The 15480-nt window shown below is 35.5% G+C and overlaps 1 protein-coding gene across 2 annotated transcripts in view; it reads right to left on the bottom strand.

Annotated features, from left to right (window-relative positions):
* Positions 1 to 277: 277 nt before the first annotated feature.
* The window catches only part of LOC121865805 (chromosome-associated kinesin KIF4A-like), a 37277-nt gene continuing 22074 nt past the window's right edge, over positions 278 to 15480 (bottom strand). For both annotated transcript variants that reach the window (XM_042365368.1, XM_042365367.1), the window contains exons 16-26: positions 11830 to 11961; positions 10907 to 10986; positions 10610 to 10724; positions 10219 to 10357; positions 9540 to 9676; positions 8266 to 8415; positions 5832 to 6008; positions 4663 to 4851; positions 3832 to 4071; positions 3318 to 3403; positions 278 to 2043 (exon numbers count right to left, since the gene is read on the bottom strand). In XM_042365368.1, the coding sequence (XP_042221302.1) occupies positions 1932 to 2043; positions 3318 to 3403; positions 3832 to 4071; positions 4663 to 4851; positions 5832 to 6008; positions 8266 to 8415; positions 9540 to 9676; positions 10219 to 10357; positions 10610 to 10724; positions 10907 to 10986; positions 11830 to 11961 (1557 nt within the window). In that variant the 3' untranslated portion in view covers positions 278 to 1931. The remainder of the gene's footprint in view (positions 2044 to 3317; positions 3404 to 3831; positions 4072 to 4662; positions 4852 to 5831; positions 6009 to 8265; positions 8416 to 9539; positions 9677 to 10218; positions 10358 to 10609; positions 10725 to 10906; positions 10987 to 11829; positions 11962 to 15480) is intronic.

Genomic DNA, 15480 nt, shown 5'->3' with positions numbered 1-15480 from the left:
TGGGTACATACGTAACTTTCTTCATTTATTTGTGCTTGGTTACATGCACACACCATCCTACATACATATTGTGAAAAAAAAGTACCTGTGTAGTATTACACCACAATTACCAACAACTTTCATGTTGGGTTGGCCAGATGGCTACGAAAGAAATTTTATAAGTTTGATCTACATATCAACCCAACTGCGGCTCAGATGCCATTCATTCTAGAGACGGTAATTTTTATGAAGAAAAAAATTGCCGTATGGCAACCCAACTTTAATAACAAAGCGTGGAGTTAACTTGAGGGTAGACTCTCGCATTTTTTTTTTAAATTTTGATACATTTTGTTGTCTCGTTTCCAATTATCTAAGAGAGGATTTACCCATTATTCTTTATTTGTGTGTGTGTGTGTGTGTGGCACACACATATACAGTACAGGTAAAGGAAATAGTTGTCCTTAGGGCAAACACACAAGGGGAATATAGATTTCTTTGAACACGAGTAAAAATGCCCCCCCAGCAAATGATATTTGCGGCTTTGGCATTTGTGGCCATTTTGAGAACCAAACCCCCCACAAATTTTAAGGGCATGCTGTATTGTAACATAGGGCTTTGTCCTAGTACTGTACAGTACTGTATTCAAAGCCCTTCAGTATTCAACCGAATTACTCTTGCTAATAACAAATGCTGAACTTCATGTAATTATTTTTTCTATAAACAGTTTTACTTATAAATAATTACTCTTGCTAATACCAAATGCAGAACTTCATGGAATGATTTTTTCTATAAACAGTTTTACTTATAAATATGACATTTAAAACAATAGGTAAAGGTGGAGCAGACGGTTAACACCTGAACATGTTTATATGTTTCGTTCATATTTTCTACAGTTGTTCTTTGGATGATACCGAGTCATAAAATTGAAACAAAATCATTGCAGTATTTTATTTTATTTTTAGCCCATCCTTCGATCCTAAATTACTTGTTAGTGGGCATGGCATAAAAGAAGAGGGAATTAACGTGGTAAAGAGACTGCTAACACTGATCATATAGCAGTAATTTCATGTCTCTATGTGCTTTGTAGGCAAAGAAATAAAATATTTACCATAATTATGGTTCCGTGGGATCTCCCATGGCAACCAGTTTTGGTTCACTTCATCTACTATATGGGAGCATCCACAGTCTTTGTTTACATGTCAAGAGACTAATGATGTTTTCATGAAGTGTTTGTTCCAATTTTCATTAGATTGAATTTGTTAATTTTTTCTCAATACTGCATGTTGTTTGGATGATATTAAGTAAGAAAATCGAAATGACAGTGTACAGGTTATGAAGTTAGGTGATGTAAGGTAGGTAAGTGTGCATTCTCGTTTCCATTTTCGTGTTCAGTATTATGAAAATAGTATCTCCAGAAATTTTGGTTCAATTCCATATGTTATATCTGGTGCTAACTGTCTCCTCCAAACAATATACCAATGGAAATATGATATGATAAGGTGAGTGCAAGAGTTATTCTTTTGCACTCAACAAACAAATCTGAATTTAGTGTAGTATATAAAGAAAAATACACCCAAATATAAGTTAATGTTATCTTTAATATACAATAAAATAAAAATGGACAAAGTTTGCAACAGTGTCCAGTAATATTAACACTACAGCATAAATTTTATAAACAGATTTTAAACCAAACTCCTACAGTATTTATGTAACCGAGGGGATTAATGTCCTCAGTATAAAACAATGAACTTGAGGATCTCAGAAATTATATTCTACACAATGATGCCTCTTGTTAGTCCATCTTTTACTCTGTTCTTCCAATTTTTTGAACATTTTCATCCCAGGTCCTACATCAAAAGAGTAAATGACCCAAAATAGTATCTGAGTGATTAATCTTCTTTATATTACCACAGATCCAAAGTACAGATACAGCAAGAATGGAAAAGGTTATTTTAGAATAAGGAAGGAGACTCCGAGTAGTCAATCTTAAACTTTGGCAGAAAATCTGGACTGTCACTTTCAGAGTGTGATGAAGTGTCTAGAAGAGATGATGTGACTTGTAATCTGAAATAACAAATAATCAGTTAAAAAAAAACTGACTTAAAAAATTAAATATCTAAAGGATTGATTCTGAAATCCCATTTTATTGTCAAGCTTTGATTAGGTGACTCATATACAATACAGCACAGTACTGTACAGATAACAAGTCTACATACAGTACAGTATTGTATTGAAACCTCTTGAGCTCAAAAGATCTAGACATGTGACTAGAACTAATCAAAAAATTATATTATAATTTTGTCATATCCAAGTATCTTTAAAGAAACCTGATGGGTACAAAAAAGACGAGTCACATTAACACTACTGTAGTTTGCTCTAGGACCCTTAATGTTCCGCTACAATTTCTGAATCAACCAACTCAGTTCACCTCAGGAGCCATACTGAGAGGGAGAGAACCTGTGTCACTCATTCTAGGTTTAAATATGAAATGGGATTGTGGGATAATTTTTTCTTCAATAGCCAAATATCAGTACAAGGTTTGAGTGACTTGTCAACTTCAAGTGCTAGTGAAACTTGAACCCTATAATGGAAGTCAGGCTACTACTGCATCTAAACTTACAAACCCCTAAATGTCAGTCAAAACTGTTGTGGTCTCATCCAGAGAATGACTCACAAACACCTTAATCACTGACCAAGACCCTCCCCAGAGGATATATTTCATAGGCACCCCACACAGAAGGGAGAAGCATAGCCCAGCACATGTAATGTAGTTGAGTGAGTTTGATACCCTTTACTGTAATATAGATATTGTATATTGGTTCTAGTGACTTATTAGAACAATGAATTAAAATCAAAGATTATTTATTAATAGAACTAGTTAAATTCAGATAAGACTGAACTACCATTACAAGCCAGTGTGAATGGTGAGATTCATTATCTAGATTCAAAGCCTTAAGCCCACATACCTGCTCACCAACCAACATCAAACTGGGTCATTAAACAATTGTAAACACCTTTGCAATGTGATAATGTCAAACTGGGTCATTAAACAGTTGTAAACACCTTTGCAATGTGATAAAGACACAAATATTACAACCATGAGGAAGTACAGTAATGTCAAACCCTGAGCAAATTACAGTATCCCAAAATGTCATGTAGAAGTATTGTATACTTGGTAAAAAAAAATATATCTTTACAATACTTGGACAAAACAAAATGACACCACAAATGAAGGCTTTTGATAAAAGGCCCATGTGGCATTGGATCCTTCATGAAAGATACTTTTTTTTTACAGAGTGTACACACAGATGGATAATATTCCACATGCTTAGCCTTACCTAGGTCTCTTGTTAATATTGCTTTCTTGAAGAGGAAGCGCTGTGATGTCAAATGTTGAGTTTAGCAAGGTGTCACCCTTACTAACCTGAAACACAAGGAAACATACTTTATTGCCAACTTATCTATCTCTATTCAGTTATTGAGATAATTTTATGAGAATTTCAGTTTGTACATTAAAAAAAAAATAAAAATTTTGGTGTTCAGTATTCTATTTGCATGCCCCCAACCCTAACTCTTGCCCTTGTCTACATAAATTGATAAAGTACTGTACTATCACCCACACATGGCAAGCTTTTCTAACTAAGAACCATTTCACTTCTGACAAGACTGGCATCTTCTTTCAAAATAGTTAGAGGATGCTGAAAGGTTAGCCAGTCAGCATCTTTCTCAAAAATGATTTTCTACCCCTTCAAATATTAACATATGTCATTCCCTACATATATACATCAACTTTTATGTGTCTCTCTAATGCTCATGATGATTTATATACTACACAATCCAAAGGATACTTACATCAGAGATACTGCTATCTGGAGTTGACCGATTTTTGCACTTGATTACATTGCATTTACATTTCAAGCCACAAGCATTTGAATTTTTACGACAGGCACAAATTTTTTTCGAGCAGTCTCCCTTGCATCCACATTTCACTTCCCCATCGGAGTCTCGCTTTGTTGCATTTTTTTTATCTTTCTTCCCTAGAATTTCTTCTTCATTCTCCTCATTTGCATCTTCAAACGATCTGACATTGTGCTACAAGAAAAAAGAAAAGAAAAAAAGATCATTGTCAGTTGATAAATTTTCCAAATATGTAAAAATATTTAGATATATTTTAGCAACACAAACTAATGTTAAATTATTGCATAAGTATCTTTATACAGTATTCAACATTGCTGTTTTTCATAATACTAGCAGTACTGTATGCTCTATCAATTCATTATCATTAAAAGATGGCACAAACAAAACTACTCCAAAAATCTGCATATTGGTGAAAAATAGGTCCTAAACAACACAGTGGAACCTTTAAGATGTTTATAAATTTTTTGATTGCTGGTTACTGTGTTGAGGAAGAAAACAAGACAGACTGGTTAAAGGTGTGTATGGTTCAGAGGAAGGAAATGATGGATATACCAGACTTGATGTTTCATTATGGAAAGGGAGTAAGTCAGAATTCACCTTTTATTACAGCAACAATGAATGAAAGGAATATAAGTTTGTGTGTTTTTTGTTTTGTTTCTGTAATTGTTTGTAGGTGTATGGGAGGAAAGATGGATGGAAAAACATTAAGAGCAGTATGGTTGTCACTTGCCACCAGTAGACTGAGTCATTCATTAAGTAACTTACAGTCAATTGTCTTATCCTTCTAAATAGTGGTGTTTTACGCCAGTCTGGATCATCCTTAGTGTCTCCTCCATCAGAATCTTCCTCAGACTCAAAGAGAGGTTCTTCTACCAACTCCACTTTCTTGGTGGGTTTGGTCTTCACATATGTACGGCGACGATCATTGTTTGCAACGGTGGGATTGTAAACTACCTGTAACAAAAATGCCATCACATAAAGTTCTATGCCAACAAGAATAAAAAACTAATAACATCCCCATGCAAAAAGCAAAGAATTTAAGGATTATCTTTAGGAAAATGGAAGGCTAATATACATGACAATAATATTTGAGGTTAAGAACAGAATACAGTACAACCTCTAAACAAACTGAATGGCATAACTCTCAAACACTCATTTATCAGAGGAAAACTCATTAATCCTCCCTGTGAAAGGTTTGAATAATATGCCAGGTTTTTTGGTGACTTTACTCTTGCTAGTGCTAGACAGAAACTGACTAACTCGGCGCTGCCACAGACAAACCCGCCTTCCCACATGGGAAAACATATCGTACAATATTACTCCATCTTACACCCCTATAAATATTGATTACTGAATAAAGAGCCATGGTATATGAAAAGAAAGGTTCACTGCCAGAGGTGACAAAGTACTGTACAGTAATAACATAGTGTACTTAAGTAAGTTACAGTTGACGATTCTTTAAGATTTAATAAAAATAAAGCCATTCAAAATTTGTATAAATTATGATGATCTCTGAATGATTATGTAATGTATATTGATGATATTTTAGGCAACCCCTTTACACATATAGCGAACTTGTAATTAAACCAGATGAGTTTAACATTAAATTTCACATTTTGACTCGCCTGTACAGTACTTTGACCAGACAAATCTACATGGTTTTTATTTCTATTTATCTATTTATTTATTTTTGCTTGCCTGTATTAAGTACAAAAGAAGTTATGTTATATCCTAGCACCTTTGTTTTCAGGTGTCATATTTCTGTAAACTTGTGAAATAATTTGAAATTTTTTACTCTTACATTACTATGAACTTGGGGAAGTTCCTTTATCTTCTGATAACATTTGTTTAATTGAACATTTTCATTTTGGAGGCAAAAGAATTCAAATTTTACAGAGCTTTAAATTATGAAAGAACTTTAATATTGTATCTACCTGACTGCTTCCAGCAACCTTTGCATTAGCCAGCTCCTTCTTTAGTGTCTCACACTCTTCTCGCTTGGCTTCAAGTTCTTCGTGCAATGTGGAAAGGCGGGCAATTTCATCTTCTTGAAATTGTAGCCTCTCCCTTAGTGCAATACTATGAGCATCTTCATTTTCTACCACTTCATGCTGTGGTCAGATGAAAGAAATAAACAGTTATTGTATAGTATACTTGTCACCCGTGTTTCATTTCACATATTGAGCAGTTTTACCACAGGTGCATTTCCCCAAAATTACAAGGGAATGGATGTGCATTCAACTAATCAATAACAGTACCGGTACCATCCTCATATCAAAATCAGCGACCACAGTCCTCCACTCTAAACATTTTAGGGATACTTTTACGAATTCTCTGAGATTCTGCATTTCTTTAGGGGACTGAATCTATAATTTCATTCATCTATCCCTGTCTCTACCTTCCCCTGGCACTCCTACCAACAACTTTGCCCATTAATATTTCTACTATTATCTCCTCATCCCTAATTATATGATATTTGAGTTCTAATATCCCCTTCATTAATGTTCTTGTCAAACAAAATACAGTGGGGTATGCTATAGCGAATCTAATTGGTTCTAGAACCTCGTTCGTTATAGGATTAATCCGTTCCAGGCCCCCAAATACAACCACTTAACACTGAAAAATTTATGTGGAAATTGTAAAAAATACGGTACTTTATCTTACCTTAGTGTTGTTCAGCATGCAGGACAGGAGGCACAGGAGGAGGGGGGAGGAGAGAATTATGGAGAAGAGGTGGAAGGAGAGGAGTCATCCTTCCTAGCCCTCTTTGGTGACTGTCTTACAGGCACTTTGTCTGTTTGTTTATAACTTCTTTCTTAGTTTCAAGGGTTATTAGCTTTCTCACTCGCTTTTGACAATTCATTGTTATAATTGTACACTTGTATAACAAAATAGTTATAAAAATAACACGAATTTCCGCATCAAAAGACGAAATTTCAACAAGTTCAGTGGTGCACTGACTACACAATGAACCAATATGGCGCCTGACGCTCTTGCTGTGAGCCGCGGTACAACAATATTCATGCGCCAGACGAAATAGTCCCGTATTCATCCGCGTTCGTCGTAGGAGTTGCGTTCGTTATAGCATTCTCAATTTTATAGGTAAAACCGTTCGTTATAGGAATATTTGAAGTAGAATCCGTTCGTTATAGCATACCCCACTGTACAGGGATTTTAGTTCCCCTTCCCTTTCTGAATTCATTAATAATCTATGGAGAAAATTAAAAACTGGGTTTGGTAACTGAAATGTCTTTTCTATAGCTATTATCCACTTAATTATGGTGGCCAGAAAGAAGAGTATACACAACTAGTAATACTACACAATTTCAGTTCATTTGTTGACATTCAATCATTCATTATGTTCAAAAAGATATGCTCTACTATGGTACTCCCTTCCCCCCCAAACAAATCACCCATCATCACCACATTCTTCACCAACAAGCTCTTTAACAAATTGCTTTCTGCTCATTCATGCACACTGCTGCCTCTTGGATATCCAACCCCCCCTCACTTCTAGTGTATCCATCTTCTTGGTCTTCCCACTACTATTATTAATCTTGCAGTTCCCTTTTTATGTTTATACCTCATGAACAAACACTAATTCACTCTTTAACACTACTACATCTCATTCCTGTAATTCTTATTCTTTACATCCTATTTACACCACATATTGCTCTTAAGAACATTATTATTATTATTCTTTCCCATTTGTCCCTTCCTCTTGCATTGTGAGTCTATCTTTCACCCTCACATAGTTATGCCAGCTTAACAATTCCCATGTACTGTACATTCTCAATCTTTGGCTGACACAGGTCTTTCTCCATACATTTATCAATTCACCATTAACCAGATTTCCTTCTACAATTCTGTCATTCAGTTCACCACTCATCTTTCCATATGCTGACACATCCATTACCAGATATTTCAAACAATACAAGTCGTCTATCCTATCTATGTTCTAGTTAACACTCTTTAACTATATTTTCATTCAAGTCCACTACCAGCTTTTTCCTGGTATATACACACAGCACAGTACATATTTTTCATTCTAGCAAGTTCTTTCCCACTCTGGTGTAAGTGGCTGGAATCAAGAGTAATGAAAACTAATTCACTCACTTGTTCTAGCAACTGTAACACATTTTATGATCTGGTACTCCCTTTTGACAGCAAGGCTCCTAGATATACATCTGGGTCATCCCATGATCATCCATCACAAGCACATTCACTTAGCACTATGTTTACCAGTCATTCATGCACACTGCTACTTCCTGGACACATGTTATGACATACACTATTATAACTTCATACAGTATAATTATATGACAGATTAATATCATAGGAACACTGTGACAAAGAAACAACCCTTACCTCTACTTTAGGCATATGACCAAGAAGGAAGAGCACCTTCTCTTCATGCTGCCGTCCCGTGCGTGTTAACTCTGCTTGGTGATTCTCTTTTAATGTCTTCAACTCTGCTTCCATTTCTTCTAGAGTGTTAGCCACTTCATCATACTGTGACTAAAAAAGGAACCATGCTAGTTGTTTATTTGGTTTCTTTTGCCAGCAACATTCACACTTATGATATACAATTCTATACTGTTTATCACTCTGTTACTGTAAGAAAGTTCATTAAGTTTAAAACACTTCACCTGATAAGTTTAACATTCCGGTAGTAACGACATAAAAATCTAATGACTGTATTACACTGCTGCATATAAAGTGTCATGTCATCTTAAAAATCCTTAGTTTTTATGTAAACATGACAAATTTATTTGAATTTGGACATATCAAATATGCCCTATACAATATTACCAGAAATGTTGCTACTCATTACTCTTGCCACATATCAAGTGAACATGTAGACTGATTATGTTTACTTGAGCTCTATTTAACAGTACTGTATAATATGATATAATATAGATCACAACTCAAAACACTTAATATAGCAATGAGTGTTGGCATATGACAAACACTTGAATGTTAAATGAGTCCAAAAACATAAAGAATTATTAAGAGACTTGTACAGATCTTTATAACTTTAACAAAAGTGAAAGGTAAAACTACACAAACAGAAATGCTGAAATTTTCTCTTGTGTGACCAGTATATTGTAAAAGCTCCCTCAGAACACAAATACTCTAAAAATAAGATTAATAAGTTCCTTAAAGCCATAAAGACAGTTATTAACAATTTGTCCAAGAGGACCAGATACGAGTTTATCTGTCCCCAGCCCCAGAATAAAGATTAGGCACAACTTAAAGAATATGATACAGGCAAACATCTAAAAGTCCTATACATTATACCTTTGTGTGTGTGCGCCTCCGAATAACGGATTTCGTCTGAGTTATAAGACGTGGCTGTGGCTTAAATAATCTGGTACTCGAGGTTTTTACCGTAGTGTAATTGAAATCAAGAATAAATTACATGATATACAATGTATGGATACCTAACAATGCTGAATTATAATTACTCCAAAAAAGGAGCATCAACTGTTCCTCCCAACCTTTCCCCTCCATCATTTTAGTATGATGATTACTGTTTAAGATAAGATATAGAGATACTGCATCTTCTGTTTGTTTTTTCTGAATGATGACTTTCACTATTATTCATGACTAAAAATATAAATATATAAATAAATAAATACCTGAAGATCTTTAAGGTCAGCTTCCCGTGCTGCTGTGTTTACGTGATTACTGGTTGCTACGTCAAAGAGTAAATGCAGAGCACACTTTGCTTCAATCATACTTTGAATGGAATCAAACCTTTTCTTGCTTGAAGCATCTGAAAATATATTAGGGTTGATGACATCAGGTAGTATGTTAAGATATTTAGTACTGTATTAAAACCAGTTTAAATTAAGCTCAGTGAAACAGAATTATGTTGTTACAAAGAATTAAATTTTGACAAATGTAGTTTTCAGTGTCACTGTCACTTGTTGCTTCTTCATTACTTTCTTTAAAATTCCTACCTCTTCACTTCTGCCCACGGTGAAAAGTTGTTGTCCAAAATTCTTAACCATCTTTATGTTTACATCATACGTGACCATTTTGCAAGAATAGTTTATTATTATTATTATAATTTTTTTTAATTTTCCCAAATATACGTGCATGGGGTGAGGGTGCATATACATACCATAGCTTGGTGCCTGGGGGTTAAATAATATCCTTAAATATATTTTAATGGGTCAAGATTTAAATATCAAGTTAAGAGGCATGGAACCCAATTATGGGTAAATTCCATTAAATAAACTTTATAAATGTCATGCAAGCAGATCTACACAAAACCAAACTCCTACACACGAACACTCATTAATTGCCAAATACCTTCGTCACCATCTACAATCTTGGTCTGTAGATCATTAATCTGAGCTGATCGCAATTGAAGGTCATTATCCAAGTCACCAATTTTTTTCCAAAATTCTGACAACATTTCTGGAGACAGATCTCCCTTCTTCATTTGTGCCTGTAGGGAAGGTTCTAGTATTAGAGAACTATTTTTTCAAACGTAGTAAGTACAGTACTGTATGTTTATTTCAAACATCGTTCATGATAATAAAATTATATTTAAAATACTCCACAATGATACAACATATGGGTCCTTTATGAGCAGGTATGAACTGTCACTGAACACCTTTTATTTTTTTCATGAAGTCATCATTATCTATGTGAGTATTAATCACGAAGAAAGGTAAAGGTATAAGCCAATATTCCCTACCTTGGTTGAATTAATCTGGTCTGATATGGTTTTACGGTCCTCCACAAGATTTTTCAGAGACTGCTTGGCTTGTTTCTTCACTGATACAACCTCAAGTTCTCCTTCCAGCCAGGACCTGACACACAAAATTCCAGTAATGAAATTCCTCAATAATTCACACACAAATAGTTGAATGCCATGCTTCCACCACAAAACATAATACTGCCCCTAAAATCTTTATGCTATTCAACCCTCCCCCCCCAAACATTGAAATCTCACAATACCAATATAAAGTTAAGTATAATACACCTCTCTCACCTAATACGATTTCCAGCACCCCCAGGGTCTCGTGATGCTGCTCTCTTCTCAGCACCAGCCTTCTGTAGTGCCATTGCATCCTGTTAAATGACAAAAAAAAATTAAAATTATGATTTCACATTCAGTTACAAATTGAAATACTGTCAATCTACTGCATCTCTATATCACTTATACAGGCACAATCTGGGTTAAATGGAGGTTATGGCATCCGTAAGTGACCGTTCCATAGGTAGCTAATCACTCAACATACATTTCACCTAAATAGTGAAATAGTGCACATAATGTATATACAATCAATATACCTACAAGATACAATACTTTTTTATTATTTAAAAATTATATATAGTAGCAATAGAAGCATACAGTAGGAAAGAAAGATAAGTACACTGTACATCAAAATAATTAAAAAAAAATAAGCATGGAACATAAATACAATTAAGTAACTGCAAAATTAGTGTATCAATAAAGTAGGAAATCTGTAACCAGGAAGTGTCTGTATTTCAGTAAATTCAGGCTACAAATAAGGTAAAGAGTCAAGTATTTGATCTTAGCCTTCACACAACTGAATCATCAGAGCTAACCCCTATTTACAAGGGTTGTGGTTGGGACTGAGAGAATCTATCTCTTATTTTCTAGCTTGGTCAATTTCTGGAGTATAGAACAAGCACACCAGTAGAGGGTTCCTAGGAGACCTGGGGTTAAACTTGCAAGCTGTGGATGTATGGCTTGATTCACTGCATCAGTTATATAAAATAATGATGGAATTATTGATTTACTCCCCCGTTTTTGGCCACTCTTACTGTAGGGTGGCCGGAAACACACACACAACTTTCCCTTCATTTGTACTATCAATCATCAAAGTATGATCTGGATAAACTGAAATTACATGCAAGTTATACTGGGGTATACTTGTCTTTCCTTACTTTCAGTCTCTTGTTAATAGCAACAGCCTCCTCCATTTTCCGCCTGAGTACATTTTGTTGCTTGGAGTGTAGACGCTCCATTTTGACAATCTGATATTCTTTCCGTCGGTCTGCTTCTTTCAATTTGGCAACCTGAGGTTAAAATAAGATTGTTTAAGTTAAAAGCTTATATCATGCCTTAAATCATCTTAATATTTCACGAATGTACTGTATTCTAATATCACATAAAGAACTATGAAAAAATATACATAGTACAGTGTTTAAATGTAACAGTACAAAAAAATTGAAGGATTAAATAATAAAAACCCCTTTTATAGTTGAAAGCTGGTGAGTGATCTGTAAAATTCCAACTCACTTAACGACAAAGTCTGTTAATGTTTTAGAGGTAAGAAATATTATTCATGTACTGTAAATAATGTAATTGTTATCAAGCAGCACTTCACTTAATCAAACCAGCAGCCTTTCCAGGTATCCTTCAAATCTGATATCATCACAGTAACAGTTTCCACTCTGTGACATCACATCTCGGTTTCATCCCTTAGTCACCCTTCTGTTCTGGCTATAATTTCAAGTACAGTTGAGTCTGAATTTACGTGGTTTTGGTTTACGCGTTTTGTCATTTACGTGTTGCCTTGCCAGAATTGAAATGCTTGATTTACTCGGCAAAATTGATACAAGTGATACAGGTGAGGGCCAATAATCTGCCCTCTGCCTCGGAACCAACCCCCCCATCCCCGTGTGCCCAGCCATCTTTTCTACTAATGTAAGTGTTAGAAAACCTTATATTATTGATATTTCTCTTAATTATTAATTGTGTGTGCATACCATCATAAAATTAAGATGTTATTTTGACTACAAGGTACGTATTGTGTCGGAAAAAGTGGAGTTTGGGGGTCGGCCCAGTCTCTATTTCAATTAATCCCATATGTTCTGTTATTTCATTTAAGCATTTCTCGTTTTACGCGGTACTCTGCGGGTTCAATTGACCTCGTAAATGAAGACCCAACTGTACAGCCATCTCTTGATTTACAAGGTAGTTACGTTTTTGAGAATGGCCGTGTTAGCAAAAAATGTGTAAATCAAACTTAATTATCCCTTAAAGAAATAAAGGAAATGGCACAGGTTAGGTGAAATGCTCCCTAAAAACTTTAATTTGTTTAACTATTTCCTTCAATATGCTTTATTTACAATATAACAAAAATAATAATAATACCTAAAATAATAAAAATATATTAATACTGGAGAAGCTAACCTAATAATACAGTAGTAATAATAATAGATTTTAAATGAAAATTTGTGGTAACATTTACAATGATGGCTGGGATGGCATGCTGGTGGAGGAGAGGTGGGGGTTACTTGGGGAGGGAGTCATCTGAATCAAATGACAGAGCAGGTGATGGGGGAGGAGTGGGAGCTTTTGAGATGCCAGATGTCAATGGCTGAGGTTCAGGTGATGTTAATTTTTCCTTTTTTGTAAAGTATGAAAGCAATGATGTAGTGAACTACACTGTCTAGCGCAATGGCACTCGTTTAAAAAAAATGTACTACAGTAAGTCCTCGCTCAACGTCGGGGTTACGTTCCATAAAACGCGACGATATACGAAACAACATTAAGCGGATCAATTTTCCCCATAAGAAATAGATAAAATAAGGGAGTTATGTTCCTAAGCCTCCCTTTGCCCCATGACATACATTACATATACAGAAAATCATTGCCATTTCTATATAAAACAGTGCATACATATACAACTACACTAAGTTTGTATTGGTACTCACCGATGGGCGGAGGTGGTAGAGCGAGTGTGTGGCGGGTGGTAAAGCTGTGGAGGCGGGAGGGGAGGAGTATGGCTGGAGTGGAGGAGGGTGGTGAGTGACCGAGACTCTGCGCCGAGCCGAGAGAACATAGCGTGGCCAGACGAGAGCGGGCGATGCAACGCAGAAAGTAGTCCGCGACGACGCAAAACGACGCAGTATCGGATCACCGGTACGTTAAACGAATTTTTGGTCTCTAAACTTTAGCGACGTAGTACCGAAACAACGTTAAGCACGGATTTACTGTATTTAAAAAAATTATTATTTTATTTTAATAATAGGTATTAACTTAATACCATTGTTATTTAAAAATGTGCAAATTAAATCCATGTAAATCGAGAGGTGACTGTACTCATCTATTCATGGAGGTTAAATAGCCAGGTTGATATCACATACCTATGACAAATTCCTCAAGTTATATAGTGATCCCTCGGTTAACGAGTTACCTCCCATAAGATTCTTAACTTCGGTTAACGAGCAATCCCTCGATTAACGAGTTTCTTACGAGCCAACCTCAACAAGTTTTGGCTTGCACTTAGCGGTCAACCAGCTTTAGTATTAGTCCGCCAATACATTAGTCGGTTCTAGGGCTTAAATTCCCTACTATTTTAGTAAATATCAAGAAGTTTATACTATTCAATAATTTTAAAAGTTTAATATTTAATTTTCTAGTCATTCTAACAATTATTGAACATAATTGAAGGTAAAGTGACTAGTTTTATGTGTGCCATCCAGCCTCTAAACACAGCAAACAGGCGTCAGTCTCTCTCTGTTTTCAGTGGAGGTAACATCTTGCTTGAGACTCTCTTCAACTAAACGCTTTTTTTTCTGTGTTTCCAAGCAAATTATTGGTCATTTTGAAATTTATTTTACATATTGACAATATACAGCACAGTGCAGTGTTATTTTAAAGAAAATATTCTTTATTTACAGCAAGTTTATAACTAAAAGATCACGTGTTGACATTGTTTGAATCCAGCATGGGGCCTAAGAGATCAAGAAAAGCGATTTCAATCCAAACTAAGCAGGAAATTATAAAAAAAACATGAACAAGGCATTAGAACAAATGCGCTATGCAAAGAATATGACATGTCGACATCAACTGTGTCGACAATTCTTGCACAGAAAGACAAATTTAAAGAAGTGAAAGTGAGAGACAAATCTACAAGTGTTTAAAAGTAGATCCCTAATTGCAGAAACTGAGAGGTTACTTCTCATCTGGATTAGGGAAAAACAGATGAAAGGTGATTCAGTTTCTACTGAATTCATTTGTGAAAGCCAGGGAGGTTTACGAACATTTAAAGACAGATCAACCTGGTTCTTCAGGCACAGAATTTGAAAATTTTAGGGCCAGCAAAGGCTGGTTCGAAAAATTTAAGAAAAGAAGTGACATTTTCAGTGTTGTTAGGCATGGTGAAGCTGCTAGTGCTGATAAGGAAGGGGCAGTAAAGTTTTTAGTTGAATTTAAAGAACTGATGGAAGAAGAAAATTATCTTCCACAGCAAGTGTTCAATGTGGACGAATCTGGGCTGTTCTGGAAAAAGATGCCCAAAAGAACATTCATTACCAGAGATGAAGCCTCTTTACCTGGGCATAAACCCATAAAAGACCGTCTCACTCTATTGCTTGGTGCCAATGCTTCAGGGGATTTCCGACCAAAGCCTATGCTTGTCTACCACTCTGAAAACCCCAGGGTGTTCAAGCGACAGAAAGTGGTAAGAACAAAGCTTGGAGTTTATTGGAAGTCCAACCGTAAGGCATGGGTGACAAGACAGCTCTTTAATGAATGGGCTGTTGAGGTGTTTTGCCCTTCTGTCAAGAGCTACTTAACCACCAATA

This window comes from Homarus americanus, unplaced genomic scaffold (assembly GCF_018991925.1).
Source record: "Homarus americanus isolate GMGI-L3 unplaced genomic scaffold, GMGI_Hamer_2.0 scaffold21496, whole genome shotgun sequence".
In the NCBI taxonomy this organism is placed as follows: domain Eukaryota; kingdom Metazoa; phylum Arthropoda; class Malacostraca; order Decapoda; family Nephropidae; genus Homarus; species Homarus americanus.
This window is presented reverse-complemented; position numbering and strand designations above follow the sequence as displayed.